Below are 19726 nucleotides of genomic sequence, written 5' to 3'. Positions count from 1 at the left end.
CGTACATAAAAACAGTAAAGAATGTCAGAGACAAATAGAAAATTCATAAGTTATGGGCCCTCTTTTAAGAGACCACCTGTGTTAATAGACCACTGTTAGACTGTCCCTTGAGTGGTCTCTTAATACAGGTTTGCCTGTATATTATATTATTTTTAATTTACTTCACTGTCCCCTGAGAGACAAAGCTGGGTAAATGAACCCAAATGCAGATAAAGAGAGAACTGTTTCTCTCATTTCCTTTTAGTATTATTGGGTCTGTAGTCTCATATCACCCCTAAATTTGAATATGTTAATGATCTTCTAGAAAAGGAGCCACACTTCATTCCCTTCTCCATAAAGCCATATATAGAGCTGGGCCTAGCTTGAGTTCTGACTTCTTAATGATTGGACTAATACATGCTATAACTTCAGAATTACTTACTAGAATCTGCTCAAACTTTTGTTCAATAAAGTTATCCACCTACTGTTAATTTACGGTATGTCACAGTTTTTATAGCTATGGAAGGCTGTATCTTATCAGATTTTGATGGACTTATGCATGGGCATTTATGAGGCTTTCTTCCACTGTGGATTTAGAAATGCTGAAGTTCAGCGAGCCCCACCCCAGCTTTAGAAAACCGAAAAGCAAAGCAGTAAGCAATTTCTACAGCTTACTTAATTTCAAAGGTTTTCATTGTTGGTGACACGGTCTGTTAAACTGTTGTGGCTGGACATGATTCTGCATGCAATGGGATGCATTACAAACTCCATACACTTCAATTAGCATTTTAGAGTGAATGTAGTTATATAGTTACTGTGCCTGTAAAAATGATTCCTGTTGCACACCTCCGGTGCCTTTTATTACATTTTGTTTATATTCTTCTGTGGGAGGTAAGTTTATTATGTAATCTTCTTCTGTGAACTTTCCAAAAATCCCATCTATGGAAAGCATCATTTTAAAGTAATGGAAATTCTGTTGTATTGGAACAATTACCTCACTTATCCAAGTAATCAAACTTAACAAACAAAGCAAAATCCAAAATCTCTCCAGTAAATATTCAGAATTTGCAATTTCAAGATTTACCACTTAAGCCAATAAGAAGACATGGTTACTCAGGAGTAAAAAAAAAAAAAAAAAAGCAGGCGTGGGTTCAGCTTCTCTAAACTGGAGGGGCTGATGTATTAGATAAAGGGGTCATCAAAAAAAACATGTCTACACGATTACATGCAAAACATCAAGTTAAAAGAAATACATACAAAACACAGTAGCATATTAGTTTTACTAGTTCATGCTGTTTTACTAGTTGTAAGAAAGATAAAAAAAAAAAACATTTTACACTGCAGCAAAGGTTGAATACACTGAGCCAGGTGTGAATTGGACACATTTACTAAGCTTTTGCACCAGGTACAAAGTTTGCACCACTTTTTTTCTAAATGAAATTACAAAAGGTAAGAGCATTTAAATTAAGTCATCTATATCTAGTTCAAAAGATTTGCCATTTTTAATTCAGATTTGAAGCGGAGCAGAGCTTGAACCTTGTGCAAAAAAAAAACACTTAATTTGACTCTATATCTGCGTAGAACTCAGTAACTCAGCTCAACACCCAGTAAATAGGGGCTCCCATCTTGATTTTTACTGTACAGTAGATACATACAGCACTGTGCCACACAGTACATCTTTTACTTTTCTGTTCACAGATATAGATGAATGTCTGGTGAACAATGGCGGTTGTGACCATTTCTGCAGGAACACGGTCGGCAGTTTTGAGTGCAGCTGTCAGAAAGGACACAAGCTCCTAACGGACGAGCGCAGCTGTCAAGGTGAGTTCATCATTAGGGTCACTCCATGTTGTTTAGTCTGCTTTTCATGAAGCATAATGGTCTTAGATTAACAACTGTTTGTTAATTTGTTTATTTTAGAGTATGTTATTTGTATGTGTATATTGACCATTCAACTCCAAATATGCCTCATACTTTACTCACGTAACCTTGTGGCTATTACTGTTACTGTTATTTCCCTGCTTTGGTGATTTTTGCATGTACATACAGTAGATGTAGGTACATACTTGTTATGATTAGTGTTGGCCTTACCTATGTCACTCATACATTTTGAACATACAGTATATCTTGGAAAAGGGTCATCCTATTGTGGTGAAACTTTTGCACTTTCATTCTCAGGAGTTTCAACATATCGGTCATGGTGGCCTGTTAAAGTAATTCTTTAGTTCTGGTTTGTGATTTGTTGGGTAAAGAAGGATAGAACTTGGGAATCTGAATTATATTAAACTTTTCATGTAGATTTGTTACAAGGAGTTGGTCAACATAATTTGAATGTAGATACATATGTTTGTCCTTCAAACCGAATGAATGTCAATTTTTACATATCTAATCAGAATTGTGGAAATGTGATGAAACTTGACTCTTTAGTCATGCCTGGAAAACAAAACCATCCATCTAGGTCAGGAATATTTGTAGTGGTACATGTACAGTATATAGAGAAAAGCAGGTGTGCTGATTCTAGCCAGCCTGTCCATTCTATTCTATTCAAATGCAGTGTTTCCTATCAGACCGGCTTGGCCTCAGATGAATGAGCCAATTCTTTTTTTTGTTCTGTGTTCCAAAGACAGGTGCACTGCTCCATTTACTTTAACATCAAAGTCTGTTCTGTAAATAATATCGAAGGTACAGTGCCCGTGGCTTCCGCTGGCATTATGGCTGAATGTACAGCTGCCGCATTTATAATGCAACCATTGCATTTGAGAAGCCAAGTTACCAGGCTTTTATAATACGCATGTCTTTGCATGCCAGCAGGTGAAAAATACCTTTTTGAAAGTGATATTTTATCAAATAGAAATTGCATAGTACTGGTTTACCTTGCTAGTTGTTGTGTGAATTTGATTATTATTAATCATTATCTTTCTCTAGCAAAAGTGAATAAAATGTTTGCTAATGATTTTCTAACCTGATGACAATCCATTAAGCAAACAATACCTTAACTCAACTTGGGGAGAACGTGATTGCATGGTTGTAATTACCCAGCTGTAATTTGTGTTAATCATTCATAGTGTAGAGGATGTCTAAGCATTTTTGTTAATAACTAGTACAGTGCACCCCATTTATAAGGCAGCCCTTTATACTGCGGAACAGGTTATAAGGTGGTACGGTCATGGCTCCCATTTGCCCCATAATGCCATTACACTAACACTAGTAGTCTCGTTATAAAGCGGAACACAAATAGCACGGTCTCTTAACTATGGCTACTGACTACAGCGTTATAAAGGGGGAGCACTGTAATAATTTTAAACTCGTTCAGTATTGTGCACTGGATACTTTAATGATTGCACAATAAAACAGGTAAACTGCGACCCTAAGTGGGTGATATTGAACTCCTGAATGGCATTCGCAAAGAGGCTTAATCTTTTGGGGAGAATGGATCTACTGCAAGTTAAGTTAATTACTCATTCAAATTCTGTTTGTCAACCAGTGATCTGGAAAATCTGATAATGAGCGTTTTCATTTCAAGCTTCATTGGGCAGCTCAAAAAGAGGTACAAGAAAACTATTAGGCAGCCTTTCAGAATACAGGCTGCCCTGAAAAAAAAAATACCCAGTTTAATTAATGGAAAAGTATACCCAAAATAGTTTCAAGTAATCAATCTGTCACTGCTCTGAAGGAATTGATCTACAGTAGATCTACAGTATTGTAGGTTCCAGACAGCATAACTAGGGCTTCTGATTTTTGGTTTTAACCGATAAAAAACAATAAAACACACCCAATACAAACAAAAATTAAATCGGTGTATAGCCAATAAACACCAGAAAACACCGAAAAAACTGTGGAAATGGTTACTCAATTCACATTGACCACCCCTTTCCCATTAACAAACAAAAGCCTACTACAACCCCCCCCCCCCCCCCCCCCCATAAAAACTACCTTTCACAGTGCAGCTGGGCAATGTCCCTCCTTCCTGACTTGTATCTCGCATTGATTCGCTCTGAGTACTTTAAACCCACCCCACCGACTGAGTGGCAGTACATACCTACATTTCTATTGGAGATGCCACTTGCAAGATTTAAAACGAGATTACAATTAGGGATCAAGGCTTGTTCGTGGGATTTATACTTGTATTACAGTTAAAATATGGAGGATTTAAAACAGAATTGCAAATATTGGCAACATGAAAAAAAAATGCCTACACACAAAAAACCCAGAAGACTGTGCCCATGACCATTAGGATTTCTTTGTGGAAGACAGCAAGGAAAGAATGTACAACTTAAGTGTGCAAGTACTGTCGAGTTACTACTATACATATATATTTTTTTAATTTAGTAGTTGCCAATTGTTTTTATCATTTTCTCCCAAATTTGGAATAGCCAATTACTTTTAAGCTCAGCCCACCGCTACCACCCCCGCGCTGACTTGGGAGCGGCGAAGACGAACACACACAAGTGTGTGCCGTCAGCCGACCGCTTCTTTTACACTGCAGGCCCACCATGCAGCCACCTCAGAGCTACAGCATCGGAGAACAACGCAGCTCTGGGCAGCTTACAGGCAAGCCCGCAGGTGCCCTGCCAGAACCCCTACTATACATATTTTGATAGAAAAAAATGTCCAAGCATTTTTGAAAGTAACTGAAAAAAATAATTTCATACAGTATATAAAAAGCGAAACCCCACGAAAAAAATGATTTACGTAAAACTTGAAAATAGCTTGAAAATAAGCATCAGAAAATGAGATTAATAAAAACTGAAAAACAGAAGCCCTAAGCATAACACAGCATACATGGGAAGATGTAAACAAGTAATTTCTGCAAAGTTTCTGTGCCCTGTAGCTCTCAGTATTGGTTTTGAATGTTCAAGAGTAGAGGGTTTCTAGTAGGGGTATTTACATTGAATAACTATGAGCAACCAGTCAAAAAGGTCTTTCAATCCAACAAGTTTTGCACATATAGCTAAGAAGTCAAACACTTTTTAAACATGGATCATTCTTAAATATTCTCAGGTACTGTATACTGAGCTGCTGCAAAGGCACTATCACATTCATATTTGTTTCAACTAATTTTCATGGTCAACTAACAAATGAGTAACTGCTCCAGACCTTATAGATGTGCCTGACCTTATAACCTAAAGCAGGGGCCACATCCTGTATTTCACTTCTTTCATTTCTTTTTCTGCACAAAAGAAAAACAGCGGCTCGTACTTAAAAGCCTCGTGGGATTTGAATGCTAACATATTCTCTTTTGTTTATTTACATTCCAAAATAAATTTGTTCAAGTTTAAATACCACTTGAGGCTTTCGTCAATGATACAGAATGTCGTGTGTTATTCTAATGACGAACTTCTCTCCAGTTTGTAACGTTCAGGCCATATTGTTTACATAGTATGTTCCGAATGTAAGCCAGCCAAAAAAACAAAATACCATAACTTGCAGTGTTGGCTTTGTGTGATGGTAAGATGACATACAGTATTTATCAAAGTAACCACTATAAAAATAAGCATTGAAGACAGTAATATAGACAATTCTTACAAATCCTATTGTATAAATAAACAAATACATTCAAATTCTACAAACAAAAACACTTATTCGTCAAACTTAAACTCATAGTTTATTTAAATACTGTACTGGGTTTTTTTAAGCCATAGTTTTAAGCCATATTCACTAACTTTTCTTCACTGGTTTTATTGGAATTTAGACTTTTTCCAAATGCTATGAATATGGGCTGTTACAAACTAAACTTAAAAAAAAGGGTTTTGTTAAAAATTTCTCTAACTCACATAAAGTACATTCAATACACATTGCGACACATTGGCTCTGGTGCTCTCACTGGTCAAATAATTGCGCACATCTAAATTTATTCAAAAAACAAATAATAACAAAAAAAAGATACAATACAGGTTTGTTAAACTCTTTAAGCTCCAGGCTGACCTGTTAAGTTAACTTCTAATGTGCAATGCAATTTAATAATACTCTACCACGCAGCTCTGTCTCTGTAGATCTGTCAGGAGAGCTACAGCATGCATTACACACAGAAATACACAACTCCTTCACTCCATTACCCTAGAAACAGTACCATGAAATGCCTGTTCAGGGGTTTGAAGTTACTGGATTTGTTTCTCGGGTCTGGTTCAACTTACTCAGGCAATGGTCCCGAGGCCTAAATACTGTTATACAGTGTAAAGATAGAATTCTGTGAACTGATTTTAATTCAAACCAATTATTTCTCAATAACTATGAGATCTGATCTGTCACCATGTTTTCTTGCAGTTGCCAAGTGAAAAGTTCACATTTAAATAATAACAGAAAATGTCGTCATAAACTTTATCAGTTCTTGTTTAGCTAACAATGCTGGCATTTATTTTGTCTGTGTAAGACCATTTGTTCAGTTCCTTCAGAGACAGCAATAATGTATGCAAAATCATAATGAAGCACATACAGTACATAATAATAAAAGAGGCCACATAGATACATGGACTTTCACTGTAAAATAGCAAATCCTTTGTGAGTTCCTGTGGCAAAGTGCTTGCAGTGCGCAGGTGTAGGGTGTAGGGGTGATGCAGTGCTCAAGACAATGACAGACAACAAAGTGCTGGTGAAATGGAGGTTTAATTTTGTAAACCAAAGTCTGATGACAACACAGTAAACAATAATGATGACAGACAATACACAGCATTTGCGTATTGCTCTGTTTAATCCATGGGTTGGCCCAGAAATAGTAGTCCCAGTATTTAAACACCCACAGTTAACACAAACACGATCACAAGTCCACAGTAAGTGCTATAGTGCTCGTGCAAATACAGTTTAATCATGACACAAGTGCAGGGTTTTGTGCTGGCCTTTAGTGACAGCTCCGGATCATGTTGGTCGTCTAATAACAACAAACAAACAGTTTTTAGACACGACAAAACAAACAAAACTCTCACGATTACAATACTGGTCTCCTTCCGGTTTAGCGTTAACCATAACAAAGGAACAGATCACCTCGCTACGTCACTTTATATACCGTCAATCATGACCTCTTGGTTAATGATTGCAACCACTCCTCCAATCCGCGGCTGGTCGATGATTTAGTGTACTGTAGCTCCACACCCTTTCTAGTTGGCCGACTTCCGTCTAACCCTGGGAACGAATTGTCTGGCCATCCGGTCCAGGGCACTCTGTTCCCTTTACACAGCGCCCTCACATTCTGTTTCTGTCACATTTCCTTTTTTAACATATAATATCACAAGGCTGGTTTCACAGACACTGATTAGCAGTAACCGTGGGCTGCCTTCCTAAGGTAACATTTAGTATAATGTTCTGGGTGGACTGATTCACTCGTCTTTCCTGATTTTCACCTCAGATGGCCTTGGTGAAGCTTGACTCCAAGTACATATTAGTCCACATCATAACACCACACCATTTGGTACAATATGGTACTATTGTCAGTCTCAGGTTTTTTCAGGTCAGCGTTAAGGTGTGTTGGCAGAGTTATTAAGGAAAGTTAACAGACCAACTGTCAACATTGCACGTTACGTTTCATCAGCACATATTCAAAGAGTAGCTGATCCATCATCACTGAAGGAAGTGAGCTTTATGATGATGTGTGCTGTTTGGGCCCTTATAAAAGTTTACCATATTAGAAGCATAGCAAAGTGTAGTAAACCATAGTGAATGCATGGTAAAGCATCGTGAAGCCCAGAGGGGTATGGTACAGCATATAAAAAATTTAAAAAAAAATTGGTAAACTGTGATAAACTCAGATAAATGTATAGTATAATCACGGGAAAAGCTTAGAAAAATGATCATGCAAATCTATGTGAGGGTGGGAGGCATATGTGAAGCCCTCACTCTCCAGGGCATGGTCGTAGCACAGGCCAATGCCTCATCTGTCTGGTTTAATAAGCAGGGAACATGGGTCTACAAAGCAGTCAATCCAGCAGCTTCCATAAACCCTGGGGGAAGTCAAATAAAATACAATTTTACTGAACAGCCTTGATTGTGCTGACTCCAAAAATTAAATGGTCTCATATCCAACTATTTTTCTATGGAAAGGAATTTAACTTGCAGTGGGGCTCATTTGGCTTGAAGAAATCTTGGTAGATGCAAACAGATTTAATGTAGTCGAGAATTCATCTTTTTTATTTGATACTAGCAGTAAGGGATTAATGTTACAATGCTTGCAGCATTCATTATTAAGACGCCAGCCATCTTTCTAAGAAAAACTTGCTACACAAATATGTGTCATCGCAGGCTGCCAGGAATTCATGTTAACAAGTAATAACTTTGCACACTAACAAAAGGCCAGCCATGTAGAGCATAAGTTGATTTTAAAAGAAGGGGCAGACTTCCCAGTCTTTCCTTTTTTGATTTTTTTATTGGACCACATCAAGCTTTCTTCTTAGATTTTCTAACATGTAAAATAACATGGATTCTGTAGACTTAAACCTGCTGTAAAATGTGCTGTTAAACCTGCTTTTTACTTATTTATTTTTCCTTGATTTCCATATATATTTTTTGGTAAGAGCAAAAATGTAAATGTTTTTCATAAAAAAATAAAAAAATAAATACATAAAACACTGTGAGAAACATGCCTAAAAAAAGCAAACTAGCAAACAAAGCCACTTAACAAATCATCTTTCGGTTTCCTCAGAAGCCTGCCTCAGGTGAGGGGCACACTATTCCTAAAATGTGGTCCAGATTAGGCTAAGAAATTATGCTTTTGGAACCTCTAAATAAGAGCTGCATATGAATGCAAGTAATTAGGAACTGTGTATTGGCTGTCACAAATGAACCAGGCATGTTTTCATTACTGTTTGTTAAACATCACTGCAATTAAACCTAGCATCCAATGACTTGTGTAGCGTCCCACAATCTGTCCTCTGGTTTATGTTTCTTGAACCTCCCTCGTGTGCACTGCTGTTTGAAAAGACATAGAACTGTTCCGCCTCCCTTCGCATTTCTGTATAGCTACAGGTTTGCACCTGTGTGTCTATTTATTATGGGCAGTTTTTTTCTTTTGAGTATTGTACAAAAGACTTCTGCTGCCATCTGAAAAACAAGAGAACAAAAATAACATGTCACATAACAATACATTAGAAAACTTGTTATATGAGAAACCCTGGGTAAGCTGCATAACTGTTTTAATTTACAAGCCACATCAATCATCAGAAAAATATAAAACCTTTGGTCACCAGCAATTTCGTTTTTTAATTACTATAGAAAAGAAATTGGCTTATCGTGTATCTGCAGTACTTAAGTTATATAAACAGCTTTATATAGTGCAGGTATTTATTTTTGAAATAATTTCTACCCCAGTTTTATGTGGTCAGAGTGATCTCACTTGGCATTCTGTTTTAACTACAACCTACTCAGCTTATTTTTCTGCAGGCACACTATTCCACTATTTATATGATCTAGTCTCAACCACCGTCGAGTCACTGTGGGGCAGAGAGCCATCTCAATCAGCCCTCAATTCCTGCTCTAATCCAGGAAAGCAGCGCCATCTACCCTGCAACTCGTCTTCCTATCTAGCCTGTTATTATGTGTAGAAGTGATTTTGGCAGCTTTCAAGTCTAATAGTTGACTCACTCTGTAAATTATAGAGGGTGTGGTCTGTGTTTATCATCCGGATCAGGACGAATAAATAATGACAAGAGAGCAGACAGAAATTAGAGAATCAGGTCAGATAAATTACAAAGCAACATTAAATTAAAGCAAAGTATGTAACTGGGTTTAATTGAACAATACTATACTATACTGTATATACTGTATTGGTGTTTTTGTGCAGTATTACTGTAAATTAAACCCTGGTTAGAAGAACAACATGAGGACCAGTTCTTTAGAAGGCATTCTGATCTAATGAGTAGGTTAACAGTGTGAATAAAGTGATGGATGTAGGTTGGTAATAGAAATTAAAATCATGATTTAAAATAGAAATAGAATAAAGCAATACACTCAATATGATAGATATCTTTATATTGTACTAATCTGAAACAGTGTTATAACAAAAACTATTTGCTGTTTAAAAAAATAAAAAATAAATATCCTGATTTGACTTTACCTGAATTGAAAATTTCATTCTTGAATATATTAGTCATGTCCAAATATTATGTAGCTCTGTGACTGTTAACATACCCAATAGCCAGAAGTCCAAAGATATCCTCAGTCGGCAGCATATGTCCCATTAACCTGCACACTAACTCTGAACTGGAGTTCTGTATAATTGGATACAGTACTGTATGTTATTAGCCCATTCATCAGAGCTGAGTGACTGCACTGCTGTAAACCACTGTTAAACCCTGTGTGCTCCCAACCAGACAGCTAGCAGCTATTTCTTTCCTTCAGATATACAGACAGACCAGTCCCCAATTAACTGAAAAGTAGCTTCTTATTAGTGTACAATGCTACTGGCCACTGACTTGTGTGGTCACTTTAAAAAATGGATTCTGTTAGTCCCTATTTTTACTGGCATATTTCTGGTGATTTACTGCAAGCTACTTTCAAGGGCCCTAATGCTCTCCAGAATGGGAGCTGTGGTATTTGTTTCCAGCTAGTGCATTTATATATTAAATTTCATTAATTCCCTATGACAGGTCCTAAATCTTAGAACTTGCTTCCAATTTCCTCCAATTAGTGTCTCTTTAATTGGAAAGAATTATACTTCCTGCACACGTCTAATTACCACCAATGATTCCAATTTCCTAAGGGCTCGCTCTTTGTCCAAATAACCATTTTTCAGCTCCAGATTCACAGCAAGATACAGAACGTCTGTATTCAATGGACCTTCACACCCCCCTCCATTTATTACAGTTTCAAACTGAAATTTCAGTATCAATCTAGTATACAGTAGTTCTTCAGGAAATATTTTCTTTTTAAAGTTTTTTTTTTTTTAGTAGTTAATTTCTGCAACATGTTCTTAATGTTTTTATTCTTCAGTAAACACCAATAAAATACTGTAATATACTGCATTACTAAGTAAAATGTAGTTTGCTATGTTTACAACACAACATACAATATCAGTACTGTTTGCGACCAGTTTGTGATATTTTTCATGATTCATGATGATTATCCGAAGAGCTGATGAATAATTAAAGAAATATATGATTGAAATACTGTTAATCCTTTACTAAGAAAGCCTTGATGATGTTGTTACTGTGCCTTACCTACAAGAATTTGCCAATCTTGTTGTTTTACCGGTATATTTCAAAGAAGCTATATTATTTGTAAAGAAAAACTGTAATATGAAACTATTTCCCAGTTGCATTTCTACCCTACACACACTGACATACAATATATGTTTTATTATACAGTATAATGTGATATGATTATTAAATGTGCTAATATATTGTCCATATTTAGTAAACTATAAGAATGTGTAAGTCAAGTAGAAATCCATAGCATTAAAATGTATCTAAAAATATGTATAGTTTATTAAACTGAGCTCTTAATTCTTAGTAAATGATTACTTTTGTCCTTGCAGTACTGCAGATATCAGAGGGGCAAGTATTAACAGTGTGTGTTTCTGTTATCAAGATGCAGATGCCTTTGAGATAGAAGTCTCAAATTGAACGCTATCACATCAAAGTAAATCAATATATGTGACAGGCATCCTGGAGTTGAAAGATTTAAAGTTATAAACTGCTGCCAGCTGTAGGCGTTGAATCTGTGAAACATGACCCGCGGTCGACAGCGTTCATTTCAGGGAGTAGTAATGTGCAAGGCAGATGATTGTTAACAAGGTGTTGAAGGTTTGAAGGTTTTATTTCTATTATTTTTCAATAGTTCTTAAAGCTCTATTCAATTTAACTAAACAGCAGTGGATCTAAATTCTGCTGACATTATAATCATTAAAATAAAAACCTTCCTCAGGTTTTTCATATTTTTACACAGATTACACACTAAAAACACCTACACTGATGGATGTTTGATTTTCATAACATACTGCCCTTTGACTGAATATTAGATCCATTTCCATTTATATCAATTCAATATACCCCTTTGTTTACAAAATTCACTTGAATTATGCATATGAGAAGATAAGATGACAACCCTTTTCAATTTTTTTTTATTCAACGTGCAATTTATTTCTAGAAGAAAATGTCTTGTAAATGAGGGTAAAACATCGATTGTTTTCTCCTCTCAGTTCCATGGGCGTGTTGGCTTAATGTCATGATGGAAAAGACAACTGCCACCTGTAAACAAATTACTTCAAAAGTGTCCTTCACTGGTTAATGCAGAGATCACCGACATGGATTAAACCCACAGATGTTTTAGTTCCAGCTTGTGCCAGTTAGGTGTCACTGTGTTATAACGCCATTCTTTTTGCGGTAGCCAGCATCGTGTGTGTGGGGGATAAAATTGCCCATAAATACTATATTTAAAAATAAATTAAATGATTGAAGCCACTGTTAGTGAGTCAGTGTGCCGGTGGAAGTGTGTGATGTGGGCAAAGCCCTCTTATTGCGCTGAACTTCAAATTAGAGGTGTGATAAAGAGGACCGCTTATTATCTCATCCATGGCAAATCATTAGGGCATCATTAGGAAGGTCCCGTCGATGATAACTTTATAAAAGGCAGTGATGCACAAAGAAGAAAGCTTTAAGGTGTGCGTGGGATTGTGATTGCATTTTAGTTTCCTGTGCCAGCCCTGATCAGTCGATTTGACAAGTAAACAGGACAGGAAAGTTGTATTTAGAAATGCACTGGGTGTTTTCTTTCACCAAAAAAGCTCTCTCGAAAATATGCCTCAATATTAACCTGAGAAACCACCCCAGCTTTTCTGTGGCCTGAGCCGACACCGTAAATTTTGGCAAATTTGTGATGTGGACTACTGTCTACTGAGGCCTTAACTGAAACACAGACCTCCAGAGATGGAAGTCACTGTGCCACCTGTTAAGAATGATTCTGGTGCAGTCTTGTTGGAGAATTCCCCCGTGCACGCTACATTGGTGTCAGAAGTGGACGCAGGTACCCCGGCACGCACTCGTTGGACTGTAGACTGGTGAGCAAGTCCGGGGCGGAATTGAGGCTGGCAGGGGAGAGTGTAGAGTGCATGGGGGAAGGCAGCAGCAGGGCTGGTAGGTGACGTAATCACACACAAAGACATACGCCCGATATACACTCCTTGCAAAGGAGCCGGCTCTTTTGTACAGCGGTATCGGCGCTGTGCTTTAGTGCAAGAGGTCTTGGGTTTGCGGCCTCCCTCCGCCTGTGTGTGGATTGCTGCGTTTGCGCCCTCCCTCCGCCTGTGTGTGGATTGCCTCGCCCTGCGTGATGCGCCAGGCTGCATTAACCAACATCGCTACAATACATTCTATTGCTAAGCATACTGCATATCATTTGAAAGACACACTATTTATAAACATTGATATTCACAAAATACAAAATACAGGTATTTTAAGAGGGAAGTAAAATTTAATCTGCATTTTTACTAAGATGAGACTTTACAAAACACTGGGTATGAAGAATGCACTTCTCTACACCACCCAGCTCACTTGTTGGATAATCGAGCCCCATACTTCCTACTCGTACTGGATATGAATTCAGATATGTATCATTCCAAACATAAGTTAGCAAAATATTGTATTAAACCAGAGAATGGTCCTCTAATGAAGTGACAATAAGTTGTTGCATATGTTTGATTAATATTTTATTTATCCATGCATTAAAAAACAGGCTAAAATGTTCAAGGCTTAGCCCCTGACTCTGTAGTTTGAAGATTAAAACTGTGGACACTAGCATCACTCCAGTTGAACATGGATGTCTGGAGTTTATAAGAGCATCTTCATGTCTGGGCTGGGGGCAGTGTGGTGTGGTGCCCCATGGGACTATAAGCTGTCATATTTCTTTCTCTTCACCTCCAGCAGTTGAAACCACAGGTGGGCAGATTAACCATTTGATGTCAAGGGCTTTTCATGCACCGATCGCAAATGCTGGTGACAGTTGTATACTATTTACTGATTATAATTAGAGTCCTAGCTAGTTTAGACAGAGCCGCCTTGGGTGAAATATCTTGAGCATCAAAGACATCTTGGGTCTGCGTTGGCTGCACAGAATGAAGTCTCTGTCTTAAATAATTATAAAGGAGTCAGTGTAGAGCCTAGCAGATCCTGCTACTGACACGACATTACAATTGAGTTTAGACTGATGTGGGACACTTATTGTTTGATTAAAAGATGCTAAAAATCAATTAAAATAAACTGTAGCGTTTTTTACGCCTGGAGACTGCAACATTTTTATTTGATCCTGTTGGTGTTTCCAGTATACACTTAAATATAAAAATAAATATAAAATTAGCAAAACAAACATGATTGCTGGCACGATAATGCTATATGACTACAGCCCAATGGTGCTGGCTACTGTCAGGCACCATGAGAGTGTCCACTCACATATCCCCAAGCACATCTTAATCCTGACCAGAACACCCGATGGTAGCTGAGACTACCAAAAAGATGTGGTGACTCAATTGAGACCATTGAATGCCACCCCTTGTCCCCTAAAAATTAAATCAATATTGTATTAAAATGTACCTGGACTCAGAGAGAAAGAAATATGTTCCTGTGTCTTGCCCTGAATTTGTTCAATTCTCTTCCAGATATCGATGAGTGCTCTTTCGAAAGAACATGTGACCACACGTGTATTAACTACCCAGGGAGTTTTGAATGCCTGTGTCACAAAGGTTACACACTCTATGGACAGACGCACTGTGGAGGTAGGTATTGCAAAAATAAATATATTGAGGCCAGTGTATGAGGATTTCTTGCATTGTTACTTGACAGTGCTTTAAAAAAACATGGAGAATAAATTCTTCCATTGTAATAATACCAGACCACATTCTCCAGTTGTGCAATCCATGGTTTTGTGTACATAAGTCTGCATTAACTATGTAAAGGATGCTAGCTTGCACCCTTCTGCTAACAAAAACACTCCTGAGTCTGCTTTGGCTAGCTAATGCAAAATATAAAGCGTGGTCTGTAAACGCCTCATCCAAATTTCTTGCTGAATTAATTATTTAATTTCTTTGGTCAATTAATAACACATTCTTGTATGTCCGTTATGAAAGAAATCATTATTGTTTGCTTTATTATTGATAAGGTAATTATATTAATAGGCCATTCAATAACAATGGTTAGCTTGTTTTGCTGATCAGTCTTATATCAAACTAATGGCAAGCCCATTGAGTCTATACTAATACACAGTTTGATCAGTTGAGAGTGCCAGTAGTTTGCTATCCGTGACTTAGAATGTAACAAACACACACACACACACACATCTGGAATGGCCCTAATGTTTTAAGAAACTGTGAGGATGATCTGTGTGCCTGCTGTCAGGGGAGCGGATACTGTATCTTTTATTAGAAAGCAAAGCACCATGGCAGCAGGGTTGAGTTTTTTTTTTTTTTTAAATCATCTGTAGCACTTACTCCGTACACTCCAGTAAATCTGAATAGGCTATAGCCTTTGTCTGCCATGAAACGAGCATTTAACTGTCAAATGCTTTGAAGGTAGAACTGGAGCTGTGACATCTCGGGCTGAAGCATTTGCAGTGTTCTGCCTAACTGAATAACAATGTGCAGATTCTTGATTAAAACTCCCTCAGCAATAGACTAAACAGGTAATGCCTTAAGGACAACTAATTAGTGACTTCACAAACCACCATGGCATGTAGAGAATCAACTTCTGATTGCAAAACAGCATGATCAGATTCATTCTGTTTTCTCAGTAGCAAAGTATTGCTAGAAAGGAGGGCATTATTTATTCTAGTAATTTTTCTCCCCATTGTACTGTCACCTTAGAAAGATCTTTTTTTTATAGTTATCTAATAAAACAATACCTCTGCTCAAGAGGTATAAGTAGTATTGCCAAACAGATATAATGGGCCTGTTTTAATCACTGTACCAAACCAATGTCTGTAGACTATGGTCAGTAAAGATGAGCGTTCACTTTGCCAATGTGTACAAGAATATTATCACTATCAGGGTTGGGTTTTATTTATATAAACCAATGTGGTACCAATTTTAGAAATGCATTTCAATGTAAGTTTGAAGTAAAAGTTGTCAAATGGGTATACCTATAGGAAAGCCACTTACTGTCAGTTGAATTTTCCTATGTGTGATAACAGTGTCCAATTGAATAGCCCCCACAACCTTCTCATCCATTAGTCTTTATTAGGTATAGTGTAGATATGCCCCGGTGTTGCTCTAACAGTGCAGCTATGTAATGAACTGGTGATTACATGTCTGTTGGTTAAGCAATTGTAAAGGTTGTTGTATCAATGTTTTTCAGATATTGATGAATGCAGTATTAATAATGGCAGTTGTGAGCACGGGTGTGTAAACACAATGGGTAGCTACGAATGTCTCTGCCCGTCTGGGGTGAAGCTACACTGGAACAAGAAGGATTGTCTTGGTAAGTATTTTGTCAGTTTTGAACTTTTAGTTAAACATGTTTTCATCTTTGTGCAGCAGTAGTTTTTTTGTGCTATGTACCACATACATCTGAAAGTACTATTTGTGTTTCCATTTTTGCAAATGGTAAATACAATTCCAATGTAATTTTAAGCTCTCCCATGGATTCCCTTTGCCTCCCTTTATTCATGGTCGTGCTGACATCAAAATACAACAACAAACAGACCTTTTTTAAATAACGGTCTTAAAGACTTTCTAGTGGGAGGAAGTCCAGTCTCTTTCAACTTACTCCAGCTGTAGAGATTGGATACTTTGAGGTAGTTAAGAGGGAAGAGGGGTGGGGGGTTGTACAGTACATCCCAACAACAATATATTTGAAAGGTTGGAATCAGATACGGGACATTATTATTATATTTTTTTCTACTTTTTTAGTTTCCAAATAACACTTTATGTACTTTATAAAAGACAACTCCCCCTTAGCATTTTAATCCTGTGCATTATCTCAGCACATGATTCCTAGAATCACAGCCACCCTGCTTTATTCAGAAGGCCTACAGTACGAAACTGATCTTGTCACATCTTCCTGGTAATGTAACCCTCACTCTTTCTCAGAGGCGGTGAAATGTCTCCCGGACGCCAAGCCTGTCCCCAAGGCGCAGCTCATCTGTGCCAAGACTGGAGGAGTGGACAGCTGTTCATTATCCTGCCCATCTAACGCACTGTTTGTTGTAGGTCAGTACCGGGTTCTGTAACAGTAGTACTGTTGAAATGTTGAAATGACCTCAACAAGATCCATTTTACCTGCATGTGTTGATGTGACGATGACTCTGATCAGCCTCAAGAAGTTTTTTAATTATTTAAAAAGTGGGTGCATTCAGATTGAATTGAAAGACTTTCCTTAATGCTGTAATGGCCCTGGTTAAACTGTAGTTGTTGTTTTACCTGATATTCATATCCAGGCTCCTTTTGCTACTTTTCCCACCATGTTGTAACAATCTGCAACCACCAGCCTTAGAAAAGTTTCCATAGTAAAAACATATCAAAGTGTAATAAAGCTTAGAGGAAGCATGGCAAAGCATGGGTTAGCAATGTGGCAGGATCACAGTAGTTGAGGTTGGGCACCCCTTGAGTTTAGAGGGTCACCAGCACACTGAGGTTTAGTGCTTTAGCCAGCAGGCAATCCTTCTGAGCCACTTTACTGACAACTGAAATATAAGCAGACGTGTTACTGAACAAGCTGTAGGATTTAAAACCTGTGTTACTTTCCCTAGCTTCCTGCTTTGTTGTACGTATTCCTGCAAAAAACTTTTTCAACAAAATCGTGATTGTTTTTATATTTGTATTAACATATCCCATGCCATAAATCATCTTGACAGTAATGCATCAGGTCTTCCTGTCAAAATGTCTTCTGAATTCACAACATCTTTCAACCGACATGTTCAAACATTTCATTGGTTCCTGATTCCTCTCCCAAAGTTCAGCATTTTTATTGGTTCATCTGTCCTACCTGCTCGCTCCGGCACAGGTTCAGAGGGGTGGGAACACGTTTTTGAATATGTATGACAAAACTTGTTTAATCACAACATCCACTTTACAGACTCACGCCCGGTTACAGTGAAGATGCAAGATGTACAAGGGGGCATACCTCCAACCATATGAGTATTTATGTTTATACTCAAAATGTGCATAAGACATTGTCACACATTGTCACACGGAAATCTGCTATCCGTCTAACGCTGTTGTGTTACTTAGCGTGTCGAGTTCTCTGTTAATGTTTTATTACTTGTTCTTATTCCACCCTAACCCACCAAAATGATGTATTTATTTATGTATGTATTGCCTTTATATGGAACTTGTCCTGCATATTCATAAACCTGTTCCCCGCCCCTCTGAACCTTTGCCAGAGTAATCAGGTAGGATAGATGAATCAAAATGCTGAACTTCATGAGGCTCCCGAGTGGCGCATCCAGTAAAGGCGCTCCGTGTGGAGTGCAGGATGTGCCCTATAGTCTGGACGTCGCAAGTTTGAGTCCAGGCTATTCCTTTGCCGACCGAGGACGGGAGCTTCCAGGGGGCGGCGCTCAATTGGCCGAGCGCCACCCGGGGGGGGGGAGGGTTAGGTTGGCCAGGGTGTCCTCGGCTCACCGCGCACCAGCAACCCCTGTAGTCTGGCTGGGCGCCTGCGGGCTTGCCTGTAAGCTGCCCGAGAGCTGCATTGTCCTCCGACGCTGTAGCTCTTGGGTGGCTGCATGGTGAGTCCACAGTGTGAAAAAAAGCGGTCGGCTGACGGCACACGCTTCGGAGGACAGCGTGTGTTCGTCTTCGCCCTCCCGAGTCAGCGCAGGGGTGGTAGCGGTGAGCTGAGCTTAAAAAATAATTGGCCATTCCGAATTGGGAGAAAATAATAAAATAATTGGATTGAACAGGTTGGATTGAACAGGTTTGATTGAAGCAGCCGATGTTGTGAATTCAGAAGACATTTTGACAGGAAGACCTGATGCATAACCTGATGTGAAACCAAAATAATTGTCAAAACTGATTTATGATTAAGGATAAGTTCATAAAATGTGTGTTTTAAACCATACAGCCTGTTTAGTAACACTAAGTTTCCATCAGTCTCAGTGCTGGCTGTTTGAATACCTTAGCTTCTACTGACCTCTGGTGGTCTAAGCAAAAACAAACAAAACAATAAATAATTCCCATGTGAAAAAACAAAGCAAATAAATAAATAAATAAATAAATAAATAAATAAATAAAGCTTAAAATAGCTGTTTTTACGTGCAACCCAGTTTTGTCCTGCGATTCAAAAGCACTTTTCCTAGTGATAGTCTAAGGGTTATATTTGTAAATCTGAGTTACAGTATTATTTTTTAATGATAAAAAGAAATGATTTCATTTTCAACTTCAGTCCTCAATTTTGAGTTAAACCTTGACAAAATGTTTGGCTAAGGTCAGATTTACAAGCTTTAACACTGTACTTCACACCCTCACTTAGTGTATGGTTTGCATTTCTCTCCTCAGACTCTGAAAACAGTTACACTTTAAGCTGTGGAGTTCCAGGACAGATGACAAAATCCCCACAGAATCGGAACAGAACCTTAATCAGCTGCGGAGGTACAGTCGGCTTCATCCCCCACTGTTCTTATTTGAACTTTAACTTACATATTTTGATTGCATGTTTTGAAGTTATTAAAATAACTTTTCTTAAGGGCAATCACCGTTATGTATTTATTGAAAAGACACAAGTGTGATGCAATAGAATCATATGTTATAAAATAAATATTTTATCCTCCTTAGCCAGAGTGGTACACTAGCTGTGTGTAGTTGCCTGTACAGTATATTCTGCATTGCACCTGTGTACTA

General features: G+C 38.0%; 1 protein-coding gene across 4 annotated transcripts in view; it reads left to right on the top strand.

Annotated features, from left to right (window-relative positions):
• scube1 (signal peptide, CUB domain, EGF-like 1) overlaps positions 1–19726 on the top strand; it is a 109486-nt gene that overhangs the window by 75767 nt on the left and 13993 nt on the right. For all 4 annotated transcript variants that reach the window (XM_034032277.3, XM_034032275.3, XM_034032279.3 and 1 more), the window contains 5 exons: positions 1678–1800; positions 14552–14668; positions 16242–16364; positions 16976–17095; positions 19385–19477. In XM_034032277.3, the coding sequence (XP_033888168.1) occupies positions 1678–1800; positions 14552–14668; positions 16242–16364; positions 16976–17095; positions 19385–19477 (576 nt within the window). The remainder of the gene's footprint in view (positions 1–1677; positions 1801–14551; positions 14669–16241; positions 16365–16975; positions 17096–19384; positions 19478–19726) is intronic.

Source organism: Acipenser ruthenus, chromosome 14, assembly GCF_902713425.1.
Source record: "Acipenser ruthenus chromosome 14, fAciRut3.2 maternal haplotype, whole genome shotgun sequence".
Taxonomy (NCBI): domain Eukaryota; kingdom Metazoa; phylum Chordata; class Actinopteri; order Acipenseriformes; family Acipenseridae; genus Acipenser; species Acipenser ruthenus.
Note: the sequence above shows the minus strand (reverse complement) of the source record. Positions and strands in the feature narration are given on the sequence as shown.